Source organism: Triticum urartu, chromosome 5A, assembly GCF_056163025.1.
Source record: "Triticum urartu cultivar PI428250 chromosome 5A, HENAU_Tu73, whole genome shotgun sequence".
Classification (NCBI taxonomy): Eukaryota; Viridiplantae; Streptophyta; class Magnoliopsida; order Poales; family Poaceae; genus Triticum; species Triticum urartu.
Genome location: NC_141877.1, coordinates 123539589 through 123551475, shown reverse-complemented (window position 1 = coordinate 123551475; position 11887 = coordinate 123539589). Strand labels below are relative to the sequence as shown.

At 44.3% G+C, this 11887-nt stretch overlaps 2 protein-coding genes and 1 non-coding gene across 4 annotated transcripts; 2 read left to right on the top strand and 1 right to left on the bottom strand.

Annotated features, from left to right (window-relative positions):
• Positions 1 to 1588: 1588 nt before the first annotated feature.
• LOC125508131 (rhodanese-like domain protein) lies at positions 1589 to 5151 on the bottom strand. Its single transcript, XM_048672731.2, has 9 exons — positions 4841 to 5151; positions 4567 to 4728; positions 4353 to 4458; positions 4009 to 4207; positions 3832 to 3913; positions 3638 to 3720; positions 3422 to 3554; positions 3131 to 3302; positions 1589 to 2492 (listed from the first exon to the last, which is right to left on the bottom strand). The coding sequence occupies exons 1-9, from the start codon at positions 5054 to 5056 to the stop codon at positions 1768 to 1770; spliced, it is 1878 nt and encodes a 625-aa protein (XP_048528688.2). The 5' UTR covers positions 5057 to 5151; the 3' UTR covers positions 1589 to 1767.
• An 85-nt stretch (positions 5152 to 5236) lies between these two features.
• On the top strand, positions 5237 to 8401 carry LOC125508132 (protein REGULATOR OF FATTY ACID COMPOSITION 3, chloroplastic). 2 transcript variants are annotated; one of them, XM_048672733.2, is made up of 5 exons: positions 5238 to 5553; positions 7041 to 7095; positions 7177 to 7233; positions 7362 to 7439; positions 7748 to 8401. In XM_048672733.2, exons 1-5 carry the CDS (start codon positions 5314 to 5316, stop codon positions 8227 to 8229), a joined length of 912 nt encoding a protein of 303 aa, XP_048528690.1. In that variant the 5' UTR covers positions 5238 to 5313; the 3' UTR covers positions 8230 to 8401. The 2 variants fall into 2 exon arrangements, with proteins under 2 accessions (XP_048528689.1, XP_048528690.1); XM_048672732.2 differs by having other exon boundaries at positions 5237 to 5553; positions 7041 to 7233.
• Positions 8402 to 10875: 2474 nt separating this feature from the next.
• Positions 10876 to 10947, top strand: TRNAG-UCC (transfer RNA glycine (anticodon UCC)). Its single transcript has one exon. It is a non-coding gene; the product is annotated as a tRNA-Gly (tRNA).
• The last annotated feature ends 940 nt before the right edge of the window (positions 10948 to 11887 follow it).

Sequence of the window (11887 nt, the reverse complement as noted above, 5' to 3'; positions counted from 1 at the left end):
TGTCAAGGATTCAAGCAATACTGTATACAATTCCCTTTGTCAATCGGTACGTTACTTGCCCGAGATTCGATCGTCGGTATCCCAATACCTCGTTCAATCTCGTTACCGGCAAGTCACTTTACTCGTTCCGCAACACATCATCCCGTGACCAACCCTTAGTCACATTGAGCTCATTACGATGATGTCTTACCGAGTGGGCCCAGAGATACCTCTCCGTCATACGGAGTGACAAATCCCAGTCTCGATTCGTGCCAACCCAACAGACACTTTCAGAGATACCCGTAGTGCACCTTTATAGTCACCCAGTTACATTGTGACATTTGGCACACCCAAAGTATTCCTACAGTATCCGGGAGTTGCACAATCTCATGGTCTAAGGAAAAGATACTTGACATTAGAAAAGCTTTAGCAGACGAACTACACGATCTTGCGCTATGCTTAGTATTGGGTCTTGTCCATCACATCATTCTTCTAATGATGTGATCCCGTTATCAATGACATCCAATGTCCATGGTCAGGAAACCGTAACCATCTATTGATCAACGAGCTAGTCAACTAGAGGCTCACTAGGGACATGTTGTGGTCTATGTATTCACACATGTATTATGATTTCCGGATAACACAATTATAGCATGAACAATAGACAATTATCATGAATAAAAAAATATAATAATAACCATTTTATTATTGCCTCTAGGGCATATTTCCAACAATAACATATGTGTGTAGACTATGAGACGAAATCAGAAAACCTAGCTACAATGTAGCCAGGGTCCAAATTTCCATGGTCCCTCGCAGGACGCCCTATTTAGCACAGGGAAGTGAGAGAAGACATGTACCCCTTTGGGGGGTGTTTTTATGTTTATTTTTGTTATGTGTTGTGTGTCTGAGGCAGTGATGCATGATATAAAAGTCTCACCATTCTACCTCCATCATGGTGTGGATTTTGGCCATCACTAGTCTAGTTTGTGCAACTTTAATCGTCCATAGTTCATCAGCAAAGTCATTACGGAACTTCAAAATCTCAATGTTTCAGTTTTATAAAAATCTTTATTGTCTGAATTTGTTGCAATGATCATATATCTGATGTAAGTTGGATCACACACTACAAACCTGCACAAAGTGAGATGGCGATGGAGAAAGAGCATTCTGAACTATCAATCTTGCCGGCCATTAATCACCTAAAAAATTATTGACAAATATTTGATCAATTTTACACCGAAACTCATGTGATACAATATCAGGATCACCAGCTAATACTTTTGAATAAAAATCTAATACCAATTTTATACCATGTAAAATACTCCATCCTCCCATAATATATGACGTTTTTTGACACTAGTGTAGTGTCAAAAAACGTCTTACATTATGGGACAGAGGGTAGCAGAGAAATTGTTGGTCAAAGTTTGTCCTAAACCAAATACATGTTACATTTTGTTCAAAGTATCCATGTCATTTTTCCCTGAAGGTCAAACAAAATTTTAGCTCAAACAATCAAAATCTTTCACACTTATAGATATATAAAAAATTTGCACAAATACTAAAGCAGAATAATGGGCACATCCTAAGACATGATTTTATACAGTGCTGTACGCGGGACAATAACTATTTTGCACCATCCACAAAGCATCTGGTTTCAACTCACTGATTTGTTTGTTGTCTTTCCTTTCCTTCGGTTTTAGAGGCAAAAGTAGTATACAAAAAGAAGAAATACATCATAGCAGGTCCAGAGATACAACAAAGCACATCCCCTATTTTCCAAAAAGGTCATATGAAATTGCATAGGAACTCTTTCATCCGATCGATGTAGGGTGGCCGGGTAGGAATGATATGCCCCATGTCATGCTCAACGATGGTGCACCGGCCCTCCTCAAACATGCCAGCAAGTTCAGTGCTTGCCCTGCTTGCAATCTGCCTGTCATGACCTTCACCGCCACCGAAGCAATGGAGCGAGGGGAGCCTGATTGGCTCTCTGTCAAAATCGCCAACAGGTGCTGGATATCCAGAGCAGAATATCCCAAACCTGAACTTTGGAGATCCGCAAGTCTTCTGCTGCTGCCTGCACAGTAAGGCAGCCATTGCTGCACCCTGGGAGAAACCGAGAACGCCATCAAAGTTGCCGTCCTGAGCAATTATACTTTCAAGGTATGCATATGATTCCTTGAACCTGTCTGTTTGTTCCTGGTACTGAAGGGGGTCAAACGGTGCATCTGCAACCTTCCAATCTTGCATGGTGTGGCAGCTCATGTTCGGAGAAACTAGCCATGCGGATTTTGTTTTTGCTGTGCCAGATGGAGGTGAGGGTTTGTCGGAGCAGACATCTGGATGTGGTCGGTATACAAATGAAAGCTCGTGTGGAGCGTCTATAAAGACAAGCTCCGCGATGTGTTTCAGCTTCTTCGCAAGTGATGATGTTCTTCCCTTAAAGTTTGAAGAGTTCTGACGGAAGCCGTGCAAGCAGAGAATCCTCAACTTCTTCAGCTGCTCACTACCTGGTACATCATTTCCACAAGTTGCAATACTAACACTCAGACAAAAATACTGACTCGGAAGCAATGCACGGGTACCGACAAAAGGTAATACTATCTCAGACAAAAATGAATTGAAGACCACAAACGAATTGATTGAAAAAGAAATAGGCACTTCAAACTACAAGTGGAAGTTCGTGAGGAGAAAACAGGAGAAAGACATCAACATTTGTTGCAACACTGTCAAAAGCTGCATGTGTGCCGTGCTTGAGGCGTGCGCCGGACAGACCTTCCATTTGACCAATGCTTTTATCTCTTTGCTCCAGAGCAATACAAGGGTAACGACTAGTTAAGTTAGTACAGAAGCTTGCTACCATATGGTCTATGGAGTTCATTTTGACCCCATAGGTTTCAAATACTCCCTACAAAATTAGCGAATCTACTGTGTGTTACTCTTTCTTGCTGAGCACCACTTCTTTAGTTCTGCCTACATAGTTACTCTACAAAATTAGCGAATCTACTGTGCATTACTCTTTCTTGGTGAGCAACACTTCCTTAGTTCTGCCTACGTAGCATATGGACTTCTAGGCTGGGCATACTTGATAATATCTTAAATAGCCAAACATCCGAATGTCACAAATGTGAATTGATACAGACCTTACCATTACTCCCAGGAGCTTTAGAGGTTGAAATTTTGTTGCTTATGGATAGCTTTCCAATGTCAGAAGGTTCAGATAGCTCTGACTCTGCTTGGCAGTCTTGCTTTACAGATATTTCACAGCACTGTTTTCCATTCTTTAGACATAGTTCACATACATACTCCTTATTAGAATCCTGGAGAAGAAAATGTTTACAAGATTTAGCAGACACATTCTGTCATGAGTCATCAAGAATGAAATTAAGGTAATTAGCAACAATTTAGAAAACAATATAAAGCATGTCATCTTAGGTACCTGACATGTGGAGCACACTAAGACCAACATTCTGCAATTGCTGCAACGACACCGAGAGGAATAGTCATCATAGGTAGATCCACATATCAAACAAGTTCCAAGTATGTTATCTTTATTGCTTCCCACAGAGATTCTGTTAAACCATATTGAAACAAGTTAAGTAACTGAGTTACTATGAAATAGTTCAAGGGTTCGAGCACAAAGTTCAGCACTAACCTATGGTCGAATACAAAATTCTTTCCATCAAAATAGCCACCATCGGGATATTGCTCCAAATATCTTTGAATGCCACCGTATAACTAACGCAAGCACAATAATGAATGATCATAAATAATGCAAAGTACGATATCATGGTGTATATGTACGGATGTCTGAAATCTCAAAATTAGCAACCGAAAGGTGCAGCTTACTTGAAAAACATTCTCAAAGCCTTCACCTTTGGAGCGGATATAAGCTGAGGCCATCTCACACCGTATACCTCCTGTGCAGTACCTGAAAATACCAATAAGGTAGTTCTTAAATTGCTTGCTAAATGTGTTGCCTAAACTCTAAAGCAATGTATAATTCGAAGACCTGGCCATACATACATCATAATTGATTTACCACGTAGCTTCTCAGTATGCTCATCTATCCACAATGGCAAGTCACTGTATTGTCTGATCTCAGGATGCAGCGTCTCCACATTTGGTACATGAAACTTGCCGATCCGCGTCTCATACAGATTCCTTGCATCCAAAACAACCACATCATTCTGCCCCGCAGGCGCCTCAGTATCCGAACCAGTTCCTGCGACAAGAGCAATCCAACTTAGCATCAAGCTCTTGTTTAAACATCTGTTCTTAATGGCAAGAGAATGATCTCGCTACTAAGCAGAGTGTAGATCACATTGACAGCCAGATGTATACAAGCTTCGGTTTGAGAATCAACCCACCCACAGTCTGAAGCACCGAGTGGAACTCAGCCGCTGACAAATGCCTCCCGGCGAATGAGATATCGGGCGTTGTCAGTGATGGGTTGGAACAAAGCGTAACCAGCTCCTGCCAATCCCAAGAACAGCATTAGACACAATGTAATTGACAAGACTTCACGGTGCTACACGAGCTCATAAATGGTGAAAACATTTGCCTTGTGAGGAAGAAGAGAACCTTGACGAGCCGAACCGAGAGTGACGTGAAGCCGCACTCCCTGGCGACCCTCTCGTCGATAGGGTCCTCGCAGGAGGCCAGCTTGAAGTCGGTCCCGTCGAACAGGCTGTTCGAGCTCATCTCCTCGATGTGCTTCTCCAGCGCCGCCATTCTTCCCCCGAGCTACCAGCGCAAAACGTCGCCACGAATTCAAGTACCCACCACGATACATACGGGAATCCGCAAAACACGGCGCCGTTAGCGGGGGGAGAACTAGAAAGAGGCGGATGCTCACCGTGGCATTGACGCCGTCGGGGCCGACGCGGACGCGGCCGACGAGCGCGAGAGCGCGGCAGCGGGACTCGTAGAAGGCCGCGAGCGCGGGGGCGTCGGGGACATCGGCGTACTTGTAGTACAGGAGCACGCCGTAGCTTCCGTCTCCACCGCCTCCTTCCTCCTGCTTCTGCTGCTCCTGAGTCGACGTCGGCGGCAGCGCCGCCTTCGCGTCCATGGCTACGAGTACGACCACGAGCCGCAAAACCCTAGGCGACTGCGGCCGGAGGAGGAAGAAGACGGAGAGGCCGGCTTTCCCAGAACCCGGCCCATATTGATTGAGCGCGCGGCCTCTACAAAAAACAAAATGGCCCACCCAAGAGCCCGGCCCGTTAACTACCTTATCTGCCCACGTTTCGTTTCGCTCCGCGTCCCCAAACCAAAACCCCCGCGAGAACCTTCCTCCTCTCCTCTTCTCACCGACGACCGTCGCTCATGGAGGCCACCGCCGCGTCGACGCGGCCTCTCTTCCTCCTGGCGCCTTCGCCGCCGCTGGTCAGCACGGTGCGGCTCGCCCTTGGCGTGGGGAGGCGCCGGTTCGTGGCCGCGGGGGCCAGGAAGAAGAGGGGGCGGCAGGACGGGGAGGCGGGGGAGGAGAGGGTGGACGCGCACAGCTTCAACCCCAAGGCCGGCGAGGTCACCGGGCCGTTCCCCGAGGCCGTGCTTCTCAGAAAGGTGCGTGTGCCCGTGATTTGTGCTGCGGGCAGTTGCACTAATTCTGTAGAGCGTTGGCATTTGGGTTGCGGAGAATTTTGATGTTAGCTTATGGATAATGAACTCCCTTTGACGAATATCAAATGTAGCATGGTTGCTAGTTTGGTGAAGTAGGCATATTATTCGATAGACCTTGGACCGAAAAGCTAGGCAGATTATTGGAGGCAATAGATGGTATTTGTTGCAGCTTTCCGTATCTGAATTCTGAATATGGTGTCATTCTCTGAGCATAGTTTGGTATCATTCTCTGCTCATAGTTTCCAGATTGCAGTATTTATTAATAGTGAGCATGGGTAGATCCACAAGTGTAGTTTCATGATGATGTTTCTTGGGCTGGATGGGCGAATTCTACTGATACAATCTGCAATGTTTCTATTTTGCTAAAATGCTGGTAACAGTCCCTTATGCTTGGCATTTGGCCCCTCATCTTTCGTTTGGAAGAAATATGGTAGAAACTAGGGTTCTACTGGGTCTAGGGCGGAGATTGTAGGGGAAGGAGGGGGCTGGACGCGGGCGATCTCGCGGTCGCCGTCGTGCGCGAGGGAAGAGGCGGCGGCGTTGGCAGGAGGCGGCTAGGGTTAGGTCTCCCGGCTCCCTTCGGGAAGTCGAGCAAATAATGATTGCTTCTTGCTTAATCTCAAAACAGGTCCTTACATGAGTTTATATAATCCTCCTAATGATATAATTGGGCTAAGCCCCTAACACGATAAGATAACTGGGCCAGGCCCCTAACTGCCTGGCTGTAATATATGCCGCTCATAACATTTCTCCCCGCCTACACAAACAGCTCGTCCTCGAGCTGGAAGGCGGGAAAGCGCTTTGCGGAACTCCTCGAGGTGATCAGCCGTCACCAAACACCTCCGCGGCAACTGGGGCGTGCAGGTCACCGAGCCCGGCGGCGGCGGCTTCCTAGGTAGAAGAAGCCGGGGGGACATTGCCGAGATGTGAAATTGCTGGATATGCTGATTGTTCTGAACCTGGATGAAGACTCCAATTCCTGCATGTTTAGTACCATCATCTGGTTGTATTCGCCATGCAGCATCACAGAAGATAGCATTGCCTGCAAAAAAATCTGTATTTTGAATTGCCGGTGGTAGAAGATGGTCCTGTAAGTACGTCGCAGCATGGTCTTCAGCAGGAATTGCTCCTTCTAATTTGGTTCCTTGCATGATTGCGTTAATCTCTGAACACCATAAATCGTTGCTATTAGCCAATGGACCAAACTATCACTGCTAAGACTTAAATGACAGACAAATTGTAATGGTTATAATCATTTTAATGTTTGTTTCCTTAGATTAGAAGTTTTCAATATTTATTTGTTCGGTTATAATCATTTTAATGTTTGTTTCCTTAGATTAGAAGTTTTCAATATTTATTTGTTCCTTGAGAAGAAAGCGAAAAATGAGATTTATAGTTGATTATACTTTTTTATGCTGATTGTTTTGCAGAAAAAGGTGAAAGAGGACGGTGAAGCTTTGCCAGAATTCGCGGACACCGAAGAAGGTGATAGTCATTTTGCACTCAGTTGGTCCTTTTTGTGCTTGATGCCAATACGCGATCTGTCTAACCCAACTAAATTTACAGAAAAGCTATACGAGCTTCTTAACATTCAGCTAGAGAGTGGTTTAAATCTGCAAAGAAGTAAGACCTCTTCCCTTTCCCCCCTTATCAAAACATTTTAATTGGTTATATATGGCGACATCATTGCACGCCTGTTCAGATGTGGTGATCTAAGATCAGGATAATGAACATTCTCCATCATTCTGCAGTGCGACACTATGAAGTTGTTTACCTCATTCACGAGGACCGCGTGGAAGAAGTTGAAGACGTTGTATCAAAAGTACAAGGTGCATTTCTCGATACTCACGCATCACTTACTCAGTTGTACAAAGATGTGATTTTGTCCACATGTTGTTTGTATGTACTTAAATCCTCAGCGAGTTAATCTCAGTCATGATGAGTATGACAAACTTCCATGTTATGGCGGCAAAGGGTTTGACACTCTTCTGGAGCCATGGCCTGCTAAAGAATACTCCTGTCTGGCTGATTTGCTAACTTTAATCGCCTAAAACATACTATTTGGGGTATTTCAGTTCTATCGAGGATTTTGCTGCTGTAAGGTATGCTATAAACTATGTTCTTCGTTCTATTGTAGACTTTATCAGAGAGAAGAAAGGAAGGATTTGGAGGGTGAACAACTGGGGACTGCGCAGACTTGCTTACAAGATAAAGAAAGCAACACATGCCAACTACATCCTAATGAACTTTGAGATACAGGCACAATCCATAAACGAGTTCAAGACTCTGCTAGATAAGGATGAAAGAATCATTAGACACCTTGTGATGAAACGAGATGAGGCGATTACTGAAGATTGCCCTCCTCCACCAGAGTTCCATGCTATGCGATCTCAACAGTTGGATGACGAGTATATTGATGAGGAATATGGGAGGGTGGACGATGGGGATGATGAGGCTGAACTAGAGTCTTCTGGCAATGTTGACGATGACGTTGAAGATGGCGATGAACCTGAAATCATTCTTGTTGATGAAGTTGACGATGACAATGCCGAAGACCTCAGAAGAAGAAATAGGAAGGTGAAACTGGAGAAGTATACCGTGGAGAAGGTCTTGAGGTAGCATGCGTATCTACTGTATGGTTTAGTTCTTATACAAAGGAACACTTGTACGATGAAGTAATTACATTAGGTGTTTTCCCTGTATCGGTGACCACTATTACGATGGTAGTAATTAGTGAGATAAGCTCATCAGGTCTTCTCCCTAAATCTTGAGCTGTTGTTGTTTTTCCAAATTATGTGGTATGATCATTCCCTTGTAGATGCATTGTTTAGTACACCTTTTATTTTTTGAAAAGCATCAAAAGCCAAAATACCAGTGTGGGTTAAAAAGGCAAATTTAAGTAATTAGCACAACTCTCTATTGTAAAACTCATGCATCCTTTTATTGGCTTAATTAGTAAAACTAATTGCCGAAGTCATTACATATCTAGATGCTTGGTAGTTGGAATAGATGCTTTTATTTTAGCAGTAAATAAGAAGAGCTGGTCTATAATTTGATCAAGACGTGCTTATGTTACTTCTGATGTTCTCCTTGTTTGAGTAGACTAATTTTTTCGATGCATTCAGTTGCTGTTGATCTGTGCGTGACAAAATGCTTAGTGACTGGCAAATTCCTTCATATTCTGCATGGTAGTTGTTGAATTCCTCTGCAGGTCCTCATGTTTGCTGGACTGTATCAGTTAATTAAACCTTGGTAGCCTATATATGCACCGTTTGGTTCATATTGTTACTCCAAAAAATCAGCATATCTTCATCATTTATCCAGACACTCTTAGAATCTTTTTGCTTTCGTCTGTACAAGGTACTAACATTTCCAACTGCATTTAACGGAGTACAGTGCTGGGTATTGACTTGTTAAACTCATGACATGATCTAACCAATATGGTGGCAATCTAGCAGTGTGGAAGATGATTGGCTAGGTATGCAAACTTCACGAATGATCATACCTTAATACTGTTCAACAGTTGTTGGTAGGTGTCCTCCATGCTCAATAAAGGCTGGAGATGATTGAGTGGATTCGCCAATCAATAAGTAGCAATAACTTTGGTCGTAGAGAATTCTTGTTCATGCCCCCAACTTGTTTTTCGCTGGTCTCCTGCAAGTTTTTCTATCAAATAGAGACTATTAAAAATTTGCAGTTTATCATCACTGAACTTATCTGTGCATGCTTCTGACCATCTTTCTTTGAAATGTATGTAGTTCTAATGCATCTCTCTGAATTTGGCATATCATTTTGTTCTGTCACTACTTTGTACTCCCTCCATCCGGAAATACTTGTCGTAGAAATGGTTGTATCTAGACTTATTTTAGTTATAGATACATCCATTTTATCCATTTCTAGGACAAGTATTTCCGGACGGAGGGAGTATGTTGCATTTAGGGCCTGTGGCGTGAGTTTCAGATGATCAAGAATTCAACACTTGGAACTGGTTATGGGTAGATTTTCTTAAATGTACCTTACTTGAGATTATTAAGACTTTCTATTGATTGTCGGGACCTTGTTGATTCACCGTCTTATCTCGCCATAATTTTCTCCATGCCACAATACCAAGCAGCTGGTTCCAGATTTTATGCCGACAGGAGAATTGTCAATTGGAAATAATAAAATCATTCTGCATTGGTTAGATAATTTAGTGAGTTTCTTCACTTATTTGCTATTTGCCGTATGGTGCATTGATGAGCCGAAATTGGTGTACGACTGTCCTTATACTGGTACTGTTGCTGCGCATGATCCTGCACTTTGCTTTCAACAGCGTATCTATGATCTGGAAACTTTAATCACGTCTCGTGGCCCCCCTCGATCAATCTGATCACGATCTGGAAACTTTCAATACCTGCTGGTAAGCAATGCCATCTTGTTATCTTGTTGATATGTTGGCCTGTTTTGGTCATAATCTGAAGAACCTTCAAGCAAATTCCTTCAGACGCAACGCGTTTGGCATGTACTCCCTCCGTCTGGAAATACTTGTCCTCAAAATGTATTTTGAGGACAAGTATTTCCGGACGGAGGGAGTACCAACTAATTATGTCCACCAACTTTGTACAGACAACTTACTAGATTTTTTTCCAGTTCATCATAAGGTGCGGCAATTAGTACAGATTCCCTTTTAACATTATGGCCATAATGTGGAAAGCCCCATGGCTTTCTGTCCAATCTCTGGTTCCTGCTCTTGTTAGGTGCTATTTATCGCCGAAGGCTGTCAGCCACGACCTAACTACTTTCTCCTGTTCATTCAAGACAACACTTTAGCACAATCTTCTCTGTATCAGAAGAAACTATCCAGGTTATGGCAGATGAACTATCTAGGATGTCGGAACTGTTTAGCCCCCAAATTTAGGTCTGGTCTGGAGTCTGCTTCTGCAGATGATGCTGGCATTTTGGTAGAAACTGGCTGTTGATGGCAGAAGAACCATCAAGGTCACATTTCAGCAATCTTTTCATGGCTCGAACTATCCAGGCTAGATTCCAGCAAGCCCTTCCCATTGCAGAACTATCCAGGCCATCGATCAAGCGATCGGTGGAGTGGTTTGTTCCACTGTTTCGTCCCCCCAGACTGGCTGTAGTGTGAAGTAATGACTTTCTGGGCCTGCTTGCGCAGGTGACGGTGGCATTTTCTCTCTCATTTCTTGTACGTCTCAAGAATAGTGCGTGATGACGCCTTTCTGTTCCGTTGGTATAAGGTAATAAAATGTTGCTGACATCAAAGCGTCTGTAGTCCAACGGTTAGGATAATTGCCTTCCAAGCAATAGACCCGGGTTCGACTCCCGGCAGACGCATTTTTCATTTTCTCCCAATTTGTTTCCCTTTTTCTGGAAAAATATCAATCAGCTACATGCTCGTTTTGATGACCTAAACTTTTGTAGGGTTCTTTTGATGACCTAAACTTGTCTTGTAGCAAAAATGCAAGCAGCCACAACTTGTCTTGCAGCGAAAATGCAAGCAGCCATGTATGCAAGTTTGTTTGGTATTGTAGTCACATTTTTTTTTGATTTAGTGGTGTGACCCCGCACCGACCTCACCTCCATAAAAGGGCCTTTTCATACTTTCTCTTGCCTCGCTCTCTTCTTCGTGCCCCGGTTCACTCTGCACTACGATCCCAGAAGTCCAATCTACAAACCCCACCGGTCGTTTCTCATGATGCCTTGCCACAGTTGCGAGGACCTGCTCGGACCCCACCGTGACATCTAGCTTCTTTGGATGATCGACAATCACTCGCGCCAACGGTAACAGCACTCGTACTTGGGGGACATTTGGATCGCTGCCCTCACCTGCCAAGCCAAAACATTGGCGTTGACTGAGACGTGGGCATATGTTTGGATTAGCTCCTATTTTTTGGCATGCTCAGCCCGTCCACCCACCCTCCAATTGATTTCACGCCAACAAATTGGTGAAACCAGTGCACGCGGATCCTTTGCTAGTTTTTTGGTCAGCCCACGATTGGCGAGGAATGGGGGCAGCAACCAAACAACCCCTTGGTCCCTTCATGTGATCACGCACCTCGGTCCAATGACATTGGCTAGCCTCGTCGTATTCGATCTCCACTAGACGATGGCGAGCCGTCCCACCATAGGGGCCCCTGCGCGTCCCCACCTCATGTTGTCATGACGACACATGATGACTCAGACGAGGAAGAAGGCAGCTTTCAACCGCCGCTAATGGAGGGCGACTCTGGTCGCTAGTCATCCAGGCCCTCTTCCCGAACGACGACCCGCTACC